Source organism: Ochotona princeps, chromosome 1, assembly GCF_030435755.1.
Source record: "Ochotona princeps isolate mOchPri1 chromosome 1, mOchPri1.hap1, whole genome shotgun sequence".
NCBI classification, from domain to species: Eukaryota; Metazoa; Chordata; class Mammalia; order Lagomorpha; family Ochotonidae; genus Ochotona; species Ochotona princeps.
The window spans coordinates 2,398,220-2,423,181 of record NC_080832.1 but is presented as its reverse complement, the minus strand read 5'-3'; the positions used below and the strand labels follow the sequence as shown (position 1 = coordinate 2,423,181).

The window sequence follows — 24,962 nt, the reverse complement described above, 5'->3', positions numbered from 1 at the left end:
TTGAATCCCATTTCTCCATACACTTCTTGAAATACCCTGGTACATACCATCAACACGACTTTATTATAAGAAATTAGGAGCATACCTTATGAGCTTTGTCCAGTAAACATACAAATCACTGTCTTAAATAACACTTTCCTGTACTTAGATCCTTAGGAAGACACATCACCATTTAGAGATACACAGGGAACTGCTTCGCAACTAATTTACCAAGGACTAGCACTGACAGCTCCACCCGGGTTTCTGAGGTGTCTCCACTGCAGCCGATGTCTCTCAACAAAACAGGAGTGGTGAAGGAGAGACGTGATTCCAGAGTGGACAGGGGCGGTGAGGGAGAGACGTGATTCCAGAGTGGACAGGGGCGGTGAGGGAGAGACGTGATTCCAGAGTGGACAGGGGCGGTGAGGGAGACGTGATTCCAGAGTGGATAGGGGCGGTGAGGGAGAGACGTGATTCCAGAGTGGACAGGGGCGGTGAGGGAGAGACGTGATTCCAGAGTGGACAGGAGTGATGAGGGTGAGACGTGATTCCAGAGTGGACAGGGGCGGTGAGGGAGAGACGTGATTCCAGAGTGGACAGGAGTGATGAGGGTGAGACGTGATTCCAGAGTGGACAGGGGCGGTGAGGGAGAGACGTGATTCCAGAGTGGACAGGAGTGGTGAGGGAGAGACGTGATTCCAGAGTGGACTGGAGTGGTGAGAATGAGACCTGATTCCAGAATACAGTGTAAGGTGCAAGATCTTTTTTTTTTTATTATTAATTATTTTGCATTATGTGACAGTTTCATAGGCTCTGGGAATCCCCTCACCCCTCCCCACGCCCCTCCCCCCTGGTGGATTCCTCCACCTTGGTGCAGTATTACAGTTCAAATTCAATCAAGATTCTTTCCTTGCAAACATATACCAAGCATAGAGTCCAGCTACTTATTGTCCAGATGGGTTGAACAGTTTCTTGGGGAGACCATTTCTGGTCCAAAGTTAGAGCTGGAAGAATATCATCCCAGTCAATTAAGAGTCCCAATATAACATTAACAGCAATTTGTAACATTATGGAATTGACATGGTTTTGAGTAACCAGTATGTTTAAAAAAAAAAAAAAAAACAAGTTCTTAACCACAACCTATGATTTGCTCATTGACATTTCAATTTTAGTTTGTATACAGGACCGGCTGCTATATACCTTAAAATGGCTAGAAGGTACCATTCAGCTGTCTCGTGTCTATTTCATTTTAGTATTTAGCCATTTGTTGTGTTGAAGTATAATTTTGCTGATCTTGGAAGATTTTAGGATAATCTAGACTGGCTTGTAACTCTAACAATACATTTGTCGACAATCAAGGTGCAGAACATTTTTTTGGGGGGGTTGTCTGCAGGAAAATCCTCAACACCATGGTGAGGAGTGACTAATCTTCGTGTCCCACCCAGCGAGGCATGAGCCAATCCATGCCAGCTCTTTCCTGTCAGATTGCAAGCTCTGCTTTCTGTTGTTTTTCTATTTATTTTAGGTTTTTTTAGTCTGTATGATTGTTTGTTTGCTGTGAGGGGTTTTCGAAGCGATCCCGATGGTCATTGCAAGGGAGGGTGGGGGTCCAGAGGTGGAGCCAGGCTCGGACCAGAGAAAGCTCTCCTCCCTTGTCCCGAAGGACATTTATTGTTCTTCTGTTTCTGCGGACCGCTCAGGGCTTCTGGTTGTCTTTTCCGATGACGTTGGTTTCTCTGCACGGTAGTGTTTGGACTTCTTCCATCCCCAGCGGAAGCTCCGGTTGGGGGTGGGTGACCTCAGAGTACTCGGCCTCCGAGGGCATCCAATTCCCTGTGGCCTCCTTGGCAGTTGGGATATAGTCCTTGTTGCTCGTATTAATAGTTTGTGGTGAAGGTCTGGGAGTCTTGATGTTGGGATCCAGGCTTTCTCCTTGCCACCTGCTCAAGGTGCGAGATCTTGTTTCAAATACTTGCACATGGAAATTCAATTTTCCCAAAGCAGCAGAGATTGCTCGCTCACTCTCGCTCTCTCAATCTCTCTTTCAAGGAATTTTAGCTCATTTGTCAAAGATTAGTTGGCTGTATTTATGTGTGTAGATTAATTTCTGTAATTTCTATTCTGCTCCATTGGTTTGCATATCATTTTCTATGCCAATAACAGGTCGCTTTGAGTGCCAGTGACCTGAGCTATGTCTTGCACTGTGTAACTGTGATGTCTATAGCATTGTTCATGTTGCTTGAATCTGCTTTGGTTGTTATGGGCCTTCTGTGTTTCCCTGTGAGTTTTTTTTTTAAAGATTTATTTTATTTTTATTACAAAGTCAGATATACTGAGAGGAGGAGAGATAGAGAGGAAGTGGAGCCACCAGGATTAGAACCAGCGGCCATATGGGATCAAGGCGAGGACCTTAGCCACTAGGCCACACTGCTGAGTCCTCCCTGTGAGTTTTAAGACTGCTTTTTCCAGTTCTGTAAAGGATGCCCTTGGAAATTCAACGGGGATCACGCTAACCCTGGAAACTGCTTTAGGTATATGGGCATATTGATGACATTAGTTCTTCCAATCCATGACAATGGACATTTTTCCAATTTTGAGGGGTCCTCTTCTGTTTGTTTCATTAATGTTTTGTTATGTTTATTATACATCTTTCACAACTAAATTTAGCCTAAAATATTTAATCTTCTGTAGCTGTTGTGGGAATGTGAATGGTCTCACATGTTCTTCCTTAGGAAGCCCGTGTTTGTAAGAATGCTACTGATTTGCTTGTATTGATTTTGTACCCTTCAACTCTGGGATCGGGTTGAACTGAACTTGAGATCCCAAACTGTCAAATTACTAGAGCATAGAAAAGGAAGAAACACTGCAAGATATCAGTCTAAGGAAAGAGTTCTTGGATAAGATCTCAGAAGCACAGACAGTAGAAGCAAGAACAGACACATGGAATTACCAAGCTGAGGAACCTCTGCACTGCAAAGGAGACAGGATGGGAGGAGATATTTTTCAGCTACATCCAATGGGATATTAATATCCAGAATATAAGGAGCTCAAGAAACCCAACAAACCACACAATCCACTTAAGAAACAGGCAAAGCAAGTGAACAGATAGATATCTTTCAAAGGATGAAACACAAATGGCCAACAGGCACATGACAAAAAAAATGCAAATGTAAACGATAATGAGGTGCCACCTCAGCCCAGCTGGGTGGCTGCCGATCAAAACTAAATCACAAATGCTAGAGAGAATGTAGCTGGTTACTCTTCAACATGGTGCGAATGAAAACTGCAGAACCGTTATGGAAGACAGCATGGAGAGTCCTCCGAAAATTAAAAAAAAAAAAAAGATATACCATATGACTCAGCTATGGACTCCTACAAATAAATCCAAAGGAAATGAAGTCAGCATAATAAAGGAGTTATTGTACTGCTATGTGTATAGCAGCTTAATTCACAACAGCTAAGATATTTAATCAATGTATATGTCCATCAACCGGTGATCGGAAAACAAAAGGGTATGTATGTGCAAATGGAACATTACATGGCCATAAAAAGAATGAAATCCTTCCACTATCAGAAAACTGAGTGCCACTGGAGATGATGCTTGTGAAGCAAAAAAGCCAGAGCCGAAAGATGAACAGCACATTTTCTCCTAGCTGAGGCAGTTAATGTGCAACCAGAATATAAAGATCGGGCATGTGCCCGGTCATTTGGAATCCAGTAATAAACGGGGCTCCTCTGAATCAGACCACATAAGTGAAAATATGCTTCTCTTTTCCACTTTCAATGAAATAAACAAATGGGGGGTGATGAAGACACTTGGGGTACGAGCCACTGACTTTCCTGTAATCCTCACCAGCACTGGCGTCTGGCTGTCCTTGTGGTAACAGCAGTCTTCAAGGGGGCAAGGAGAGTCCGCATGGCGGCTCTGGCTTAGCTTTCCCTCATGGCCAGTGCCCGACCTGGGAAGCATTTCCTCATGCACTCCCTGAGCATCTGTATTTCTCATGCCCAGAACCACCTCTTCAGTCTTCCCCCGTTTCTTCACCAGGTTGGTCGTGTTCTGTTTGTTTTTGTTGTTGTGAAGTTTGGGGGGGTTCCTGATGTATTCAAGATATTAGCTCTTTCTCAGTTAATTAGCTTGCAAATACTTTCTCCCATTTTCTCAGATGTCTTATTACACAAATGAGAAACATTCGCTATGCGGAAACTTCTAAATTTTGTAAAAATCCATTTATGCAGTTTTTCTTTTGCTAACCATGCTTCGGGGGTCTTAATAAAAAAATTCATTGTCTAAACATATGGCTTGAGGTGATTTCCTCCATTTTCTTACACAGTTTCATAGTTTCGGGTTCTAACGTGTGTCTACAATCCATCTTTTTTAAAAAAGAAGATTTATTTTATTTTTATTGGAAAGTCAGATATACAGAGAGGAGGAAATAGAGAGAGGAAGATCTTCCATCCACTGATTCACTCCCTAAGTGGCCACAAAGGCTGGAACTGAGCCAATCTGAAGCCAGGAGCTTCTTCCAGGTCTCCCACATGACTGCAGGGTCCCAAGTCTACTGCCTTCCCAAGCCACAAGCAGGGAGCAGGATGACAACTGGCCACCAGGATTAGAACCGGCACCCACATGGGATCCTGGTGCATTCAAGGCGAGGACTTTAGCTGCCTGGCTACCCTGCCTAGAACTTAACAATCCATCTTGAATTCATTTGTAAGATGTGAGATATGACTCCAATTTTTTCTACATATATATATGTCAACTTCTGTCATCACCAGTTATTAAAAATACTGTCTTTTCTCCAATGTGTATTTCTTGGTATCTTCTTTTAAAAAAATCAATTGTTGATGTGTGTATGTGTGCATTTATTTATGGGTTCTCCATTCGGTTATACAGATACATGTGTCGGTTTTTATGCCACTACCATGACACACATGCTAGCAAGTTGGAAACTTTCAAAGAAACGGGTAAATTCCTAGATACATGTAATCAAAAATATATCAAAAATCTCAACAGAATCCTAACAATCAGATTGAAGGAATAACTGAAAGTAATCCACCAAAGAAAATTTTAAGATCCAACGGCTTTACAAGTGAATTCTACAAAAGATTTAAAATGAAATTAATTTGAAATATGCTCATATTCTCCGAAAATAGTAAAAATAACAAAACTGCCAATCTCATTTTATGAGGCCAGTATTACTCTGATACAAAAATCACAAAAGACATGACACAGAAAGAAAACTATAGGCCAGAACCTTTGATGGACACTTAGGCAAACACTGTCAACAAAATATTAGCCAAATCCTACACTAGAACGAAAATATCACACATAACGAACGAAAAGAATACAATCATTTCGACAGATTCAGACAAAGCATTTGGTAAGATTCAACATCCCTTCACGATAAAAATGTTTTTGATTTCAAAATTCAAACCTCACAGTTTCACTGTGCCTACCTGGAACATTGCGTTCTATCAATCACTGGTTCTGAGGTTTTCTTAAAATAAAGAGGATAGGACACCTCCCTGGCCTCCAGGTCCCTCTTTGAAACGATTATCCTGAACTGCCCAATGTCTACCTTTCAGTTAGAGTCTGATTTTTAAAAATATGTACTCCGGGATATTTACAAAGATACCCTTCTTCTCCTGGTGTTCTCCTTGTTCCTTTGGGTTGTAGCACGTTAACAATGTAGTTGTGAGACGCTGGGAGACATTACTCCATACAACCCTAACACGGACCACCTGACCCGTATGGTCACTTTCTCTACTGAATACAGAACTACATTTTCATATTATGCCTTTCAAATTCAATCAGGATTGTCATAATCCTGGTACATTCACTTAAGCTTGTATGTTTACCAAATCAGATTGACCTGAAGAAGACTTGTTGATATCCTTCCCTTAGAGAATAACACAATCAACTCGTCTGGTTTATACTTCATCTGACTGGTAATTAAAACCCAGCATTTCGAGTCATACTCAGAAAGGTATTGATTATTACATCGTGTTCCTTGTTGTTAACTCCTCTGTTTTGTTCGGTGATCCTTGGTTTTCTGATAGCCAACTGGGAAGTCTCTTTGGAAGCAACAAAGGAGGGAAGGAAACGGAGGGTGTTGCATTCTGAAGGACAAGGCGGCCCTGGCAGGTGAGGCAGACGTGGCTCCTCCGGGCTCCGATGAAGGTGCTCCAGCCAGACGCCGCTCCAGCCCCTTCTCGTCACATCAGCCTCCCTACTGGTTCATTTCCATAAACATGCGAGCATGCTGTCATTTGTCCCATTTTTTAAAAACAGCAAGGTAACCTTCCTCCTCATTCCCTTCCTTCCTAGTTAGCACCCCAGTCTTTCCCCCCATTTTCCACAAAGCTGCAGGAAACATCTTTTCTGCATGTCGCTTCCCTCTGAAATGCGCCCTGATGGCCCCAGTGAAGCACCTCTTCCTGTGATCACTGACGGTCCGGGCATTGCTGGATTCAGAGGCCCACTCTGCCACTCCTTGAAACACCACAGTAGCTTGGCACAGTGGACTCCTCTCTTCCATCTGCAGCAGTCACGTCACACCTCCAGGACACAGTGTTTCTGCTGCTCCTGCCTGCTGCACAACTGCTTTGCTTCTTCCAGGGAAGTTCTCCCTCTTTCTCCAGTTCCTAATCGTCTCAGACCTGGCATCCACTCACTCCTCACCTGGTCTCACTCAGGCTTAGGAGTTCATTGATATATTAACAAAAATCCACCATGTCACAAAGAGTCTCAAATTTCTATCTCTAACCTAGACCATCCACCTAGTGTTGAGACTCCCATACCTCTATCTAATCTACAGCTTCAGTTTAGCATTTATGGGAATGACCAAGCACAGGCAAACACTGCACACAAATGGCAAAGGAAACTCATGTTTAATACGGAAAAATATAATGACATAAATTAGCACTAAATATGTGGTGTCACTCAGAACATTCTACTGGGAAAGTTGTAGGATCTCTACACTCTGCTTTGAGAAAATGTCATGAACACACAAACCACAGGCTTAAGGCATGATTCCTCTATGGTTGCATGACTCTGACAAAGCACACGGTTGTCTTAACCTCAACGTCCTTCGTTCATCTCCAATAATTTTTCTAAGAGATTCACCCCATCACTCTAAATTCTATATTCCAGGGCTGATTAGTCAGGGAACATCACTGTGACTGCGCTTCATGGGGTCACCGTGCATCCTTGCATCTCGGGAAATCTTACTCCTCCAAAGGACAACACATGGGCAAGAGCTGAAGACGCAACGCAGCGCCACTCCCTGCAGCTGGCAGCCACAAGACCCCAGCAGGTCCAGTGACCGAGGAAGCACCATCCAACCCACAGGGCTCAACATATTGCCTGCAGCAACAAACAAAAACAACTCAACTGCAAAGAAGAACATAGGTAATATAATAAAGATATGAGATTTGACGAGCAGAAATGTACTTCTGTGAAACTACATAAATATTACTCAAAAAAAAGTAAGGCTCAAATTCTTACACATTTTTTCCTTCTGTTTAAAATGGCACATAGCTCTCACAGCTTGAATTCCTAAAGGAATATTTTTAAGGAGAAAAGTCTATTTTACTCACATTCTTGCTAGATTATAAGGACTAATTCCACCAGCAGTGTAAATACGTGTTTACATGCACATCACTGATCTACACTCTGAGTAAAAGCTTTATAAAAGTGACGTGACATCAACAAAACAAAATGACTTTCCTATACAGAAGAATCTCACAATGTATTCCTGACACTGATATAGAGAAAGTAAAAGCAGGAAGGAAAAGGGAATAAAAGATGAGCAAATATCTAGATGTTTCTAGATAGTTGTCTGTTTAATTAATGATCCAGTGTTTGGCTTCTGGGCGAGGCTTCTCTGAAAGGCTGCTCCACCCCTCCCAGAATGGGCCAAATCACTCGGACTCTCAGTTTGTACTGTTCCACGTGTTGGTCAATGTGAATCACCCAGCCTCCTGCTCCCTTCCTGTCCATCAAATCCTGCACTTTTTCCTTAGAGCTATCAGCAGCAAACTCCATTGTCAAACTCCTCAGAAATCAACAATATTTACATTTTTTTGCCTGAATTCACTACCCTGCCTTCCTGATGTTAGCCACTGCCTCCTGAAATAGACGTGATTAACACATACTGCAAAACAAATTTGTAAAATGGATACTATGGGTATTAAGTAGATAACGTGACTTTTTTTTTTTGAAAATACACAACATTGAATAAACAATGACTAGACTAGAGCTACCTCAGGAGAAAGTGCTTTTCAAGTAGGCATCCTTTAATCCTCTCTACTCACTTTCCTACTTATCCAAGGAAAAGTCAGCCAGGAGAAGGATAAATCTTTGTCTCTGCCTGCATGCGTAAGTTTCAGGACAACGTTCTGGACATGACACCAAAGCCGCCCAAGCTATGTCTGCCAATCAGGCCCTTTATGCGGAAGCGCTCAATGGAAACCCACGGGAACGTCATTACACACAAACACGAGTGGCACACGAAAACACCAAGCAGAACAGACACAGTTAGACTATTCACTAGCAACAACAACAACTTCAAAAGAAAACAAGATAGTGAAATATTGACCCAGTAAGGCACTGTGATTCACCAAATCCAGAGGACAACCCCAAGCATCAACCCTCCCTAGGGGGACAGGCTCAAGCCTAGCTTCTTTGGGACTGCTCCCCCGTCACTGCAGACTTAACTGGTGTCACTAAACTTCCTCTATACGACTCTGCAACAAAACCATCAAATGGACGTGGAGGATATTTACACAAATAGTAGCCAGTGCTGAGTAAATCCCACCCAGGAAGGGGAGACGTAGCATCACTCAAGGATAAACACTCAAACATGAAATCAGCAACCAGTCCCCAGTGTGTACTCCGTCACAACACTTCTGCAAATGAAGAAGACCTACTGCAAGTACCCGTGGTGTCCACAGTACATGAGTTTCCAAAATAGGAGCCAACATTCAGTGCTGCAGGAGGGAGGAAGGGTTTCAGCAAAATGGATTGTAGGAAAGCACCTGTTTTACAGAAGGGGGGAGACTGGGATGAGAGGGGAAGGGAGATCTAATGCCAAGTGAGCACTAATGAGACTGAGACAGACTGCCACGGAAACACAGCTTCGGACACACAGAAGTCATTGTCAGTGAAAAGAGCATCATTATAAATTGAAGTAGAATCAGAAAAAAAAATAAAAAAGAATTATCTATCCTGCAGAGATCAAACTCCGTGACACCCAGAATCATCTTCATGATTCTAACATACGTAGACAAAGAACGGGAACATAAGAGAGACAGGGGTATTTGATGATCCTGAAGATAACACAAGTGCTCACTTGAGCAGCACATATAAGCTAAATAAAACAAGTAAGGAAGAAGAAATGCACCAAGAATGACAGGGAAGAAGATCCTAACTAAAGAAAGACCTTTTAAAAACTGAGCAGTCACACATGAGGCTAAAATAATAACATTTAACACATTTACACATCACCTAGTAAAAACAATGACAGACTATTTAAAATGGGAAAAACAAACAAAAAAATACATAAAAAAGTCAACGATCTCAGATTGATTCCTGCTGCATGACATGGAATACAAAAGGCAAGAGCATGCAGGAGAACGCCCAGGTCACTGTGAAAGGCAAAGACTTCCCCAGAATTCTGGACCTGGCTAAAATGTGGTATATAACGCTGGCAACACAGTATCCCAACACTCCTTCTTCGGAGCTAGCCATTCTCTCTGCCTGTTCTCATCAGAAACCCTCTGTTTACTACAGGCTGAAAAAACCCGAACAACAAAAAAGCAGCAATAAAAAAATTACTGCACCTTCCTTACATTAAAGCAAGTGACAGAAACATGAATGCAACTGCGTCCCTGCGTCACCCTTGCTGACCAGCTCCTGAACTCAGATCACGGCAGGGGGTCTCCTCCCACATCCCCTCTCCAGGCCTCCGCCTGGGTCCTTCCCAGCCCGGCTCCTTCCCATACCATCTTCTTGGAATGTCCTTTCCTTCATCTAGGCCTACTTCCCGCTTTCCCTTCCTTTAGTTCCTGCCCCAGCTGTGTCCCTGTTGAGTCTTCTGGGACCATAGAGTCACACAGAACCAGCCAAACAGCACCTGCCCCACTCTTGACTTCATCCCTCTGCAACATTCATCACACAGAACACAACTGTGTTCACTGATTATGTCCTCGCTCTATGAATACACCGGGAGAGCTGCGATTTCTGTCCAGTTCCCTATCTCAAGAGCCTACACAATTAGAGGCTCAGCTACACTGCTGGCTGATTAAAAATGTCTGATTACAAAAATAAGTCAGGATCAGTAAAAATACGACAATGACAATTTCAACAAAGCATTTGACACAATCCTTCATTATTCTCATTAGTGATATTTCTTAAAAACAAAGACAAAAACACTTATTTGGGCCCGGCATCATGGCTTAGCAGCTAAAGTCCTTGCCTTGAACGTGCTGGGATCCCATATGGGCGCCGCTTCTAATCCCAGCAGCCCTGCTTCCCACCCAGCTCCCTGCTTGTGGCCTGGGAAGGCAGCTGAGGACGGCCCAAAGCCTTGGGACGCTGCACCCATATGGGAGACCTGGAGGAGATTCCTGGCTCCTGGCTTCAGATCGGCTCAGCTCCAGCCATTGTGGCCGCTTGGGGAGTGAACTCTTCTGGGCTTCCACACAGATGCAGAGTCCCAAGGCTTTGGGCTATCCCTGGCTGCTTTCCCAGGCCACATGCAGGGAGGTGGATGGGAAGTGGGACTGCTGGGATTAGAAGCGGTGCCCATATGGGATCCTGGCATGTTGAAGGCGAGGACTTCAACCGCTACGTTATCACACTGGGCCCCTATTAGTGATATTTCCTAGCCCAAGTGTTATGATAGGTGATGAATTAATTTCATAGGGGTCATGGGAAACAGCTTGGAAGAAGTAGCCAAATTTAAGGTTTATGTATAAACATACTAGAAATAAGCCTGAGACTCATCTCAGTAAAATTTAGATAGATCAAAAACAAGATGAAATGAATGTAAAATGGTGTACAGTCTGACAGGTAAACATTCTAAAACCACATGGTTTCTTCTTCTAACTCCTCCCTCTCCGTCTCTTCTGCTGACTTCATGTCTTCCTCAGCGATCAGCCCTGGGTGTCCAGGCTCTGGAGCTCACGTCTGCATCATTCTCTGTGGACAACTTCCCAAGTACCATCCTTTAGTGCCATGGTTTTACCCAACGCCTGTATAGCGTGTAGGAGGACTCTCCTCTTGAATTGACCCGTGGAAGACACAGGACCAAGGAGGGCAAGCACCATTTCTGTGACCACAGCTTCCACACTCTGGCTGTTTCTCTTTAAACCATGTGTCTTTAGCACTGTCATCCAGTTGGTCTCTGCCGGGTGAAGGCAGCGCCATGGCATAGTAGGCCAAGCCTCCACCTGCTTTGCCAAGCATCCCTTTGGGTTGTCCTGTCTTCGCCACTTTCGATCCAGCTCCCTGCTTATGGCCATGGAAAGCAGATGAGAATGGCGCAAGGTGTTGGGAGACCCAGAAGAAGCACCTTGCTTCTAGCTTTGCACCGCCTTAGCTCCAGCTATTGCTGTCACTTGGAAAGTCAATTGCCAGATGAAAGACCCATCTCTCTCTAACTCTGCCTCTCTAATAAAAAAATCTTAATGAAAGAACTTCTGGAGAGATTCCATGCCCAATCACCTTCTCCATGTAGCAATTATTCCAGAAAAGGTGCAGGGGGGAGAAATAGCCCCCACCCCAACTCCAGTCAGAATGCAGACACAACTATTTCAGATATACTTTATTCATTAAACTTTGCTAGCATCCTTGCTACTTAAAAAATGCTTATATGTGCATGTGCCAATTGTGCTCAACTCTCCCCCAACACCCTGCATACCTACGAACCCAAATAGTGTTCATTTTGCTCACGACTGTGTCTCCAGACCTTCAGAACATTGCCATTTGTCAACCAGATGGCAGATAAGGAAGAAGACAGAGAGGGAAGGAGGAAGAGAATAAGGGAAAATACTACAGAGGAAGGGATAAAAATGTTAATAGATCTGACCTCATAAATACACACAATAGTCTGCTAAAGCTCCCTTAAGAACAAATTCTCCTTGAAAGATATAAAGATCTAGCTTCCAAACTAAGGTATCAGTTATCTTACCTGATCGCAACCTCCTGGAGTTGGAAAGCTTGCCTGAAGATGAGGATGTGCAACTTTTGCAGTCACTCATGCAAACGGACAGTGCTTAAAGGGAGCCTGCTTGGCTCAGGAAGTGCTTCCCACTAGTCAGAACAGCCTGCGTGCTCTGCAGCCCCCTCACTGCAGGGCCTGCTTGCTGACCAAACACAAGCCCTGACCCTTAGGCTCCCTTACTCAAACAGCTGCTGGAGAGATACCCAAGTCTTGCTCTTCATTTAAAATGGTGTTATGCCAGCTCCTTCTGAGAATTAGTCACGGCAGCAGAAAGCAGGACAAAGGGTGCACTCAAGAATGAACTTTTAAGCATCTGGCAATAAGGCCCTTCCAGATGTCAGCTCGTGTAGTTAGCATTGCTCAGAAAGGTACTTTCTCCAAATGTGACCTAAGAGAATTCCACAAAGGAACTACAATATATTCATACACTGCTATTTTTAACAGCCTTAAAAATAGTGTGTAGCATTATCAGCCACAATGGCCAGCAGGCCAGCTCTCCCCTCTTCAGCAGGAAGGAGGCAGCAGTGCCCGCACAGTGCAACTCTGAATCCAGCAGGCCCTGCGGCAATGCTTTGCAGAACTGAGAATATATCCATCCGTACTAAACAAAACGTTCACCCTCTGCCCATATATCTTCTCTCCAAACACAATATGATTTATGAGTGAAGAAACGGTAGGAAACTGCAGAATTTATGATGCTACCACACAACAGTACCAAATCTCCATAGCCCGGCGGAAGAGCTAACACAGTGTGTCCCACTCCGAGGCAAAATTCTCAGCCAAGTACGCATCAGAAGTTCAGCTCTATCTTTGCTGTCAACAAACGGGATCTGAGAAAATGCGAGGATGGACTAGAAACACCTATCTGGGGCCTTGCTTCTCCAGTCTCCCTCCAATGTAACACCCAAGCCAAAGCCCCCTGTAAGGTGGAAAAGGCTGAAGTGAGAACATGCATTTCTATGTATTACTCTTAGCCTGGGTTTACACGCACGCACACACACACACACACACACACACACGTTAAACAGCAGCTTCTTGATCTCTTACGAAATGCATGGCACTGATTCAGAGATTTGCACAAGCACCTTTGCCAACACCAATACCCTGTCGGCACTCACCTGTGAAAATCCCTTTTAATCTTCACACTTGACCATGTGCATCTTCTGTGCACCCAGCAGCTGCCACAATTCTAGGCTGACCAGTGCACCTGCTGACTTGTTCTAGAGCCCCCAGACTTGAGAATTAGCCTACAGCAAATTCTGTGATATGACAGTACTCCGAAGGAGCCCCGGGGAACCCTGAGGGGCAAGGAACCCTCACAGGTGAGTATGGCCGTCACCCGCAGAGGACGTCTTCCCTGCACTGGCCCTCATCTGTTTACATCCTTCTTTCTTTACATGATCCAAAATAAAAGATCCGTGTGCACGAGCTGCTATTCAGTTAACTCCCACCTTTCAATAAAGAGGGTTCCTTTACATCACTCTGTATGAGACACAATTCAGACTGATTGTTTTTATTAGATAATTCACATCTAGAATCTTTACATGGGTTTAGGAAGCAAGATACCTTTCCCATATGTAACTTTGCAGTCCAAAACACAGTTTGTCAAACACTTTCAACACTCGTGCCCCGTAAAATGTAAAGTTATTTAAGCCTCCTACTGTTAAAACTAGATAAGATATATTTCTAAAAGGGCCAAGCAATGCGGTGCCCTGGATACATGAGCTTTAATCTTCCGTACTCCCAAAAAAAGCAGGTACATGAACTGCCAGGCAGCGGCTGTGTAGCCACAGCTCAGCAGGGGCTGGGCAGACTGAAACACAGGGCCCTCTGCTCCTTGCCAGGGAGACAGCTGTCACGTGGGGTGCTGAGTCCAGGCTGCTTCACTGGCTAGCTCATCAAGAGGCACCAGAAATCCATTCTTTCCAGGAAGCCTCTCCATTTCTAAACATGGGCCACTGATTCCGACAGCCCCATGCACACGTGAACATCGGACACAATGCAGCTGGCAGCCAGGTTCCACCTCTACAAGTATCCCCTTGGCATCCTCTCCACTGATGGGATTCCTTCTCCACAATGCTTGGGAGAGGGGTCTCCAGTTCTGCTAGTGTTTTTCCAAATTTCAACACTCTGAGTACACTGCGGAAATACACAAAGCAGGTTGGCAATGCATCCGGTCTCACGGTATTACAGGTAGAAATGAAATTCACGGTACTTACCCTGCTGACTTCCTTATGAGTCGATTCATCTGTGGGGTCAAGAAGGGAGGGAAAAACACCATTAGGAACTCTGAGTAGCCACAGCAACAGAGCCTGTTATTTGCTCTCCACAAACTCAAAGGCTCCATTTCTTTTCGATGTAAAAGGTTAAGTATAACAAATCCAGAGTTAGAGTATACATGAACTTCAGGGAGGAAATTAAATACAATGGCTTTCTCCAGCTTATTTTTAAAAGAAGTTTCCAAAAGGAAAAGCCTGAATGTAGATAACGCTACCCAACCACACGTAAACCCTACCTGGGGTTTGTAACACCTCAAGATTTCCACGAGGGGCACCACACATGAACTTTCCAAGGAACCACGACACTCACGACCCCGGCTATTTCACTAAAATGACAAGTGTGCCTGCATGGCACTCTGGCTGGCCAAGTGATGCCTGTGGGACCCACCAACAGAATGCAATGAAGACTTCTTCCGGTTAGCAGATTCTGAGTGGCCCAGGCAGAGTGCCCTGACTCTGATCCACACGGCGTCGGTGTGCGGCTCTGACACGGAGGTCTGTCGGAGCTCAGCTCCAACTCTCCAGACCCGCTTCTGCAAGGGGCCCCTTCATCCTACGCTGCTGCCATACTGTACCTTTTTCCCTGCAATACATCATGGCTTTGCAAGGTGTGTTGTTTTGGGAAACCACCTGTTCAACATGCATGTCCCTCAATATGTCCAAAGTGAACTTACCTTGTGTCACGCCAAAGCACAGCCTAACTTATCCTGACACAGCCCAACATATCTCACACCGCTGTTCCAGAAATCCAGACAAGACTATCATTTCCCTTTTTTTCCTCTAAGCCCATATTTACTAAATCACAGAATCTCACAGTTCCCTCTCTGGGTTGCTCTTTACCCTCTATGTCGAGGGGTTTGGATTTGAATCACGCATTAGCAGGGAGCATCAAAGTTGACCCCCGCGTCCAGCAGCTTCACTGGAAATAATGCCCACAACAGGTGGCAAGCATGAAATGACTTTTCTCTCTTTCCACAGCCTCAACCCCCTAAACCGTCTCACTCAAAAATATTCTATCCAGTATACCCCTCAAATGCATCAGACCCTAAAATATACTAGGTTTCAGCACTGGATATACATTGACTTAAACTGCAAACTTATCAAAACTTAACAAGCTCAGTATTATCAGCTAATAGTAGGCACTCAATAAACAGTGTCCATCTAGTTTAATATTGCAGAATCAATATACATTAATTTATAGGTCTTATTATAATGGTCATATAAGGTTTCAAGTATTGCATCTGAGTTCCCTAAGGACGATAACAGTGTTACAGGAAAAGCTCTATTTTATCATCTCCATGGAATCACATTACAGAAGCACTGCACCTGCTGTTCAACTCTTAATGCTTTAGAAGCACCTAGATAGTTGTGAAGACAGGACTGTCTAACTAATGCATCGAATCTTATATATGCTAGAGCCATAGCAGTTAAACTGGTTTGGATTACTACAAATCGGAATGTCACCTTCCAGTTAAGTACAGCTACAAGGTCCAGCCACGTGTAAACCAAGGTTCCTTTGATGTCTTCAACTAGTTTTCTTCAGTTCAAATTCCTGAGAGTATGAAAAATACCCTACTTGTATATACTTACGCAACCGTTTTTTTAATGGTCTAAGTATTTTTTAAAAAAAAAAAAACTGAAGGAGAAATTTCGCCTATAGCTGATTTCTAGGATTTTTTTTAATCTTATTAGGTGATCTAGAAATCTGTTTTCTATCTCTTCATGCAAACTAGCAGTCAATGTTTATTCAATGAATCACAGTGTTACCTATTTAGCAATCCAGTAGCCTGGTTATGAGGAAATCAGTGAGCTCAGCACAATGTTCTAGAATAAGGGAACACTACAGCACACACCCTAGCCTTGCATTTACACATAGCTGCACTCTCTTGCTTGAGACAGAACCTTCAGCTCATCCTCCACAGTGAGCAGAACGCAGGAACCCGGAAGAGGAGCCATCAACGGTAGGCCCCAGAACCCAAACTGCAGAATGGAGCCCAGACCACAGCAGCTCACAACACTACCTTTAAAGGCATCCTGCTTCTTTAAACTCCTTACAGAACTGAAACAAAACATTTGCCTCTTTCCCTGCCACTCTGCCTTTTAAATAAATAAAACAAACCTTTAAAAATACACTCAAGTGCATTAAAAAAGGAAATGCCACCATATGTCACTAGTGTATTACTTTATGAGGTTAACTTAATGTACTGTTATTTAGAATAAAATATTCAGAAAATTGTCCTATTCCTACCAAATAAGAAACTCTGTCTTTTGCTTTGAATTCACACCTGCACAGTCTGGACCCGCTCTACTTAGCAAGCGAGAACGCGTCCTGCACACGACTCCTCTGCAACCAACATCACCAAGCCCAAGACGTCCCGGCTCAGGTTTAATTCAGTCTCTTCATTCCTTCCAGCCTGAGCATGGAGCCTGCCATCATACCCTTTGTTTACAGTACCTCAGAGAATAATAACGAGGCAGAACAAGCACCCTTGTCTTCACGTAGCTTCTACCTAAAAGGAGACCATGAGCAAACTTGGCACGTGGCACACTGGAAGCGCTAAGTGCTCTGGGACATGATAGTGAAGGTGAGCTAGTGTGGCAGGATCAGAGGCAACGAAGGTGGCAGGTGCAGGCACAGCTGCAGCATCACAAAAGGTGATGGCAGCAGGCCTCTCCCAGGCTGAAGGCAGGGGCTGCACAGAGGTGCCAACCCCAGCGGAGACCCCCCCATCGCCGTAGCCAGGTCACACTCCTGCCTTTCCTGCTGCTTTCCAATGGCCACGTCTTCCTCCGATCAGCTCACCTTCAGATTTCTCTCTCAGAATTGCCAGACTCATTGAGCCCTCTTGTTTCAGAATCTTTAGCAATCCACAGGAAATAAACTAAGCAGGTACTGCAGGCAACAAAGAGAGGCCTGAAGTCAGATGACACTTCATTTACCAAGACACTTAGGTTTCTGAACGTTGCTAATTTCGCCCACCCTATATTTATAAAATGATTTATTTAAGTGATGCTTGCACTCAATCATGGACATAAATTTTTTGTACAAATTTGGCACTCAGTGAGTTCTAGCCTTGTTCCTGTTCATTCAACCTGCTGGTAACTACATTTGGCCCTCCACTAGTAACTAGAAACTTGCTCAAGGAATATAATGTTCAAGAAGATCTGCATAAATTACTGACACAAAAACTTCATCTTTCTAAGTAATTTCCCTTGGGCTTGAGATTTTAACATTTTGTCATTTCTTATTACAATGTATGTAATAGAATATTCAGGATTTCTCATTACTTCGAAGTACCACCAACCTAAGCAATCCTACCTTAATTCAGTCAACAAACTTGGTTCCAAATCTATGAATCCTCCACAAACAAACAAAAAACCTACCACATCCTCTCCCCATCCTTCATGCTGTTCTTGGGGCCTGGCTTATCATCTCAAACATGACAGATAATATGTTAACTTGTCTTGGCGTCTCACTCCCCACTACCTACCCTACAACAAAACTCCAAGGAAGACAAAAAATGGTTCTCATTTGTAAATCTTTCTATCTGCAGTGCCTAAAACTGTAAAACACAAAACACACAACCCAGGAAATATCTGTTTCATAAATACTTCCACGCAAGACTACCTTACTGCAAGCTGTACTGAGTGCTTTATCTAGGATTAAAACAGGGTAAGTAAATTCACCATGATTAGCAATAATTACTCAAAGCCTAAGCTCTCATCCTCACAACAGTAAAAGATGTATCTTCCCTCAATAAAAATGTCCTTAATTCAAAAATATTTTATATACCCAGCACCAAATTACAAGCAAAACCAATCCGTATAATGTAAGTGAAGTCACCATCATACGGAACAGAAAATGCAGTGGCCTCCGGAGTGCACCAGGGAACGCATCCATAGCATGACACTGTGTACACCAGTTTATTAAAACTTTGTTCATGAAGTGCTGACAAAATAACAAACAATTAAAAATAAACTCTAATTAAAATGCCAAAATAAAGCCACACTGCAGCAAATTTGGGAATATTAAATGCTGCAGAAATGGAAACCAGTGTCCAAATGTAAAGAAAACCTGAAGTTTTGAAGCAAAAATTCCACTGATGACATGAAGGCAGCCGACTGCTCCGCAGTGCCGCCGAGGGAAGCAGAGCGCTCACTAGGAGAGAGAAGAGAAGCGGGGGACTCACAGTCGCGCAGACACTTAGAGGGAAGAAAGTGTTAACTGATGTGCAGGTATGACCAAATACAGAACAAAGCACCTCGCAGGGATTTAACAGGGACGTCAAGATTTCATTGCCTGTTACACTATTAATCTGTTACTCCACCAGTATTTGCCATGAGTGAATGAAAATGGGGAGAGACACCAATCATTTCTTTAAACATAGTCATTCTTGATCACTAAATCCTTAGAGAAAGGTTTACTAGGCACACGTATCATGTGTGGATTTATAAAGCTATGATGTGTACATCGCAAATATTTGAAGAAATCAAATATAATCTGGTACTTTCAAAAGGCACGGGCATAAAAGTACAATGTAAACTTGCACTGTTTTCCTTTAGTCTATGACTGACAAATGTACAAGGTAAAAAAAAACTGGGAAAAAAAACAAGTAAAAACAAAATTCAAGTCAATAATATGAAAACCAGATAAGTATTATTAAAAACTTTAAGTATCTCAGCCTAAGTCAATGATGGCACAACAAAATACGCTTCAGCTGTGAAAACCCACCACCCATCAGGGCGTGTTTAGCATCTGAACGTAAGGACGCAGGGCAGCCTGTCCTGAGGCTATACAGGCATGTCACAGCTGCTCTTCGGAGGGGATTCTCACACACCACAGGATGCTCAGCACCCTACACTCCTCCCAGCAACTTCCCACAGTGCCCATCACACCTCACAAGAACAACAAGAATGTCCCAAATGCCCCGGTGTGGTTCTTCCCATGTCAGAAACCACATCTTTGTAGTTAATGAAGCAACACCATTTCTCCGGTGTGCTCCACGGAGAGCTGCTGTCATCAGATTAAACTGTAACAGGATGTTACTCAGGTGTACTGCAACTTCCCACGGGATTTCCTACAAATGCAATGCTGAAGTTCCTACTTGTATCGTATAGGTGCTTTCTATCTCATTATTGGGGTACATTTACCTGAGAATACCAGGATACTACCACTTCTTCTGAGCCCTGCTCACTTTCAGTCATGTATCTAACCACGGTTCTTTGCACTGGATACATGAAAATTTAGTCGAATTTCTGACCTGTGTCCAGAAGCAGGAATAAACTATATACACTTGAAAAAAATTCCCAAAAGAACTTTAAATGTCTCCTACATTTTGTGCCTACATAAACATGTAAATATAGACTTCAGAAAATAGTCATTCTATAAATTGTTTAATTTTTAACTAAAATATAGTGTCAACAATTTTAATGAATGTAATTAGAGGTGCGACAGTGCACGTCCCCGTGTCACACTCACACTGTTAAAAGGCATTCCGTGTGCACACCTGTGTGGATGGATGCCCACCTGGCATGAACTAGCCTAACTCTTCAATATTGTCTCCACAGATAGCACCGTTTTTTAAATGTTTGTACAGCACAGCCTTTTCTCAGCAAGATGCTTGGTTTAAAGTAATAATATTTTACAAACTAGCCAGAAATTTTCCATTTAATAATTACAACACAAAAATAACACTTTTATTGGTAGAAGACCCAAGAGAACACGATATGCAGTCTTGTACCCCGGGAGCCACAGAGCCCATGGTGAGAGACCCAAGGAGGCCCTGATTCCAGGGTCCAACACACCCACCAGTCCCCCCATGCATCTTACTTCACTCTATCTGTTTTAATATGTTCCTTACTACAATAAAGTTAAGTTCGGAACACAAAAGTTGCATAGGTTTAGTTAAGTGCTGTAGGTTCTGGCTTGGGAGTCCAGTAATTATTCCCAATTCATTTGTTAACTTAGAACAATCAACATGGGGCCCAACACAACGACCCAGGGGCTAAATCCTCGCCTTGCCCACACCTGGATCACATATGGGCACTGGTTCATATCCTGGCTGCTCCACTTCCCTTCCAGCTCCCTGCTTGTAGCCTGGGAAAGCAGTTGAGGACGGCACAAAGCCTTGAAACCCTGCACCCATCAGGAAAACAGGAGGAGGCTCCTGGCTTCAGAACAGCTCAGCTTAATGGGATTTCTAGTGAGGGTGCAGCCACAAGCAGCAGAGCTGCAAGCTTCAGAATGAAGAAGTGAGGGCCGAGCATTATTCTCAAGACACTGCCATCCCAAGGTGCCTCACAAAGGATCAAAACATCTATTTTATGTACAAGTGTGTAATTCTACAGAGAATCTCTTCGTGTGGTCCAAAGATGGGACAGAGATGAATCAACAAAACTACTTCGGTAGTCTGGGAAGTTAACGTTGGTGCTCAGAAGGTGTGGGCCTGAAAACACCTGATTCATGTGCGCCGTGGCACAGTCAGGTCCACATCTTGGCAATCTAAATAATCAGATGCTAAACCCAAGTCTGAAAAACATAGTTCATAAAAGTCTCAGATCAAATTTTCTCCAAGAATTATTCTTAGCCAGATTGGCTCTAAGTTCCTTTCAGAAAAAGGATCTTTTCTCAGAAATACGCATATGCACTCGTGAATTTTATGTGTCATGTAATAGGGACCACATGATACAAATTTGAAATTTTGAAATAAATCTTCAAAAATACTTTCATATTTAGCAGTAACATTCATTCATGACACAGATATAATCAATAAGGCAATAACAAACATACTAAAAAAAAGATCATTTTTTTTCAGTAGTTCATCCACATTTCTAATCCCAACTGCCCTTTCAGTGGCTCTCCTCACCTCTCCTCACCTCTCCTCACCTCTCCTCACCTCTCCTCACCTCTCCTCACCTCTCCTCACCTCTCCTCACCTTTCCTCACCTCTGGGAGGCACCTTGGCTGGCCTCTTTCCTTCTTCACACAAACATAACCATGTCAGTACTCTGGTTGGTCCTCCCCACCCTGAAACCACTAAAATGGCATTGCACAATGAATGTCGCACTGTGGGCACAAACAATACAGCACCCTTTCCAAGGCACAGCACTCTGATGCACAGCTTTGAGGAGCTTCTGGTATCAGGAAACTTGGCAACGACCGGGTTTGCCTTCAGACTTGGTTTCAAGTATCCTAAGCCAAAGGAACGCACTTTCTCATTTAAAAGATAGTCAGAGTCTCTGCTTTTATGTATAGTCAGCTATAAATAATACATTGTTTCTCTTTTTTTTTCTTAGTACTATTGCAACACTGTCACAGTACCCCAACAATTCTGTCTCTCCACTGCAGCTATGAGCGTGGAAGTTCAGCCTCCTAGACTATCTTTCAACTACTTAATCCTTCTAATGGAGAGGAGTACCCAGTGCATAGATGCATCAGCTTGTCCAGGCCCCTCTGCTTGGATGTGAGATGCTTCCAGGTTAATTCCTGTACAAGCTTATGCATGGACTGCATTTTCAATGATTTGCCCCAAGGAAGAATGGCTGGGTCATATGGTAGGATCTGACTGCAGAAATCGCCAACTGTCCTCTGAAATGGTGGTAACAGTTCACACTTCCTCTAGGGACAATTGTGTAGTTGAGTGCATGCTAGGATTCAATCTCAGGATGCTGTATGTTGGCCACTGCTAAGAGGTATATAGTAACATCTCATTGTGACTGTTCATTAATAGTTTCACTGAGTTCTAATTTATGTGTCATGAATTCACCCATTGTAAATAAATAATTCTGTGTTGCAAGTGAGCAGAGTTGTAAGACTTGCAGAATAACCCAATCCTCATCACTTCCCTCCCTGCCAGAGAAGGCTCCTCTGCACGGAAGCCCCACTCCCTTCAACAACCGGTCACCAAGCATGTACTCTCCACCTCAACCGACGTGCAAGTCCCACGGAATCTAAGCCACTGTCTTGCTGAAAGCTGCCTTTCATACTGACGTGTCATCCAATTTGGAGAAGCAATGAATTGGACCCATGAAGATCTGTATTCAGGCCTTGAGGTGTACACATTTTCTTCTCTAAAACAAAATACCCTGAGTATAACTCTTTTAAAAACCTGATACTGATTTCTAAAGTACTTAAAACATTTTCATTTTCCCTAATTTTTGCAGAAGTATTTGTTGTTATCTGTTTTATGATACGTAGCAAATTCCCATAGCAAGTCACAATATTAAATATCTTGATTAGCCACACTTATATATCTTCTCTGAAATAATATATATTCAAATCTCCTATAATTTTCCTTTATATTGTTTCTCATTTAGTTGGAGACTTTATTTTATATAGTCCATGTACAAATACTTTGTGAGTTCAATTTATTAATTGAAACAGTTTGTGATGAATTGGTAGTGTTCCTTTTTAAAATATATGATAGAATTCACCAATACACTGAGATTCAACACCGACATAAGCAACTGCTGGAATGACTATCATCTTAACAATATTGAATCTTCCAGTTCATAATCATGAAATCTGTCTCCATTTAGCTAAGTTTTAATATGCAAATGTTGTATTTACTTTCCCAAGTTTTCTAAATTTACTTCTAACTATTTTGAAGAGGGTAGTCACCATTTGTTTCAGATGTCTACTCTTTGTACACAGAAATAAAACTACAACTGACTTCTGTATTAATGCCTCAGCAACACATCCATCAATATTAGTATTTTGTGGGATGTTTAGAACTTTAAGCATAAATGATCACATCTTCCCTTTCTCTCACATCTTTTCAAAAATTCTGAACAGATTTTGGATTTTATCAAGTGCTTTTTTTGTGTTCATTGAGATGACCTTTCTTTTATTAATGCAGGCTGACACACTTTATATATGTTATACCATATTTGCATTCTTGGGAGAAATGTTATTTGTTATAATCTTTTTCTGAGTTTGATTTTCCTACCTTTGTAAGGATTGTTGCATCCATATGTGTAAGGGACTCTTAGCCGAGGAATTCTTCTGATTTTTGGTTTCATTATCAGTGTAAATACAGAGGAAACACAGACTGAGTGTAAATACAGAGGACCCACAGTCTGGGTATAAATACAGAGGACCCACAGACTGAGTGTAAATACAGAGCACCCACAGCCTGGGTCTAACTACAGAGGACCTACAGACTGAGTGTAAATACAGAGGACCCACAGTCTGGGTGTAAATACAAAGGACCCACAGACTGAGTGTAAATACAGAGGACCCACAGACTGAGTGTAAATACAGAGCACCCACAGCCTGGGTGTAACTACAGAGGACCTACAGACTTAAATACAGAGGGATCCACAGACGGGGTGTGAATACAGAATACCCACAGACTGGGTGTAAATACAGAGGACCCACAGACTGAATAGGGAAGCTCCCCTGCTCTGTTTCTTGAGTCTGTGACACACTGGTATTACTCTTTCAAATATCTGACTGAGGTTTGACACCAAGTTCCTTGTTGTGGAAAGATGTTGAACAACTATAGGTGTTCTCAGGTCTTCTACTTGCTGAGTTTTGGTGCCTGACATCTTTCTAGGACCCTTTTACTTGAGTATGCTAACTGCTCACATAAAGTAGGTGATCCTCCATCCCCTACGTATCGGTACGTTCATCAGTACAGGAGCACAGGCAGAGTGCAGACCAGTCTCAAGTCTATTAGTTTTATGTTCCACTGGGCCCATTCCGAGGGTTGACTAGCGGGAGTCCTAATGAGATGGAGGGACTTCTCCCATCTCCACAGGCCAGCTCACCTTCTCCACCTGAGTGGGTCTCATCAGCTGAAGAAGAGAAACTGTCGGCATCTCTACGGCAATAAACTACAGGGACAGAAGAAATGGAAGTGAAAGCAGCTCTAAGCTGTTCATACCACAGTCGGTCAGTTAATACAGAAGGTCGGCAGTTGCTAAAGTGTATAAGGATTCTTCAAAAATCTTACAGGGAATGACCTCAGCTCAAGATGTTTTGAAATCCATGCACACAAAGTATACTCCAAAAGTTCATGGAAGAATATTATGGGAAAACTGTGTTTAGATTTTAACAATCTTGCTCCAAAATAACTTAAGTTTTCTTTTCCATGAACTCTCCATGGATACATTTTTTTCTTTTGGAGCATTGTGTCTCACTCAACAGAGCAGTAAAAAGTCCTTTCTCTTGGTGGGTGTCCCCTTTCCTCCTGTCTGGGCTGGAAACCCAGTCTGTCAAGGTCACTGTTTTCACAGTGTTGGCTTCCCCAATCTCAGCTTCTCGGACACCATGGCAGAGGACCCACTGATGGGAACCACACCCAGCACAGCACCGGGCTGTCAGTCACTCCTCCACAGCCTCTCCTGAGTGACACTACAGCTCTCCCAAGCCACACTGAGCTCTGACGGTTCGGGAATGCAACTTAGAGTTTATATTGTAAAGACTGCAAAAACACGCTTGTGGTCATGGATTAACACAAATACCTATGCC

The 24,962-nt window shown here is 43.1% G+C and overlaps 1 protein-coding gene across 3 annotated transcripts in view; it reads right to left on the bottom strand.

Moving 5' to 3' along the window:
• Positions 1 to 24,962, bottom strand: part of PDE10A (phosphodiesterase 10A) — a 244,064-nt gene that overhangs the window by 99,193 nt on the left and 119,909 nt on the right. For all 3 annotated transcript variants that reach the window (XM_058678443.1, XM_058679547.1, XM_058679001.1), the window contains exon 3: positions 14,429 to 14,457. In XM_058678443.1, coding sequence (XP_058534426.1) covers positions 14,429 to 14,457 — 29 coding nt within the window. The remainder of the gene's footprint in view (positions 1 to 14,428; positions 14,458 to 24,962) is intronic.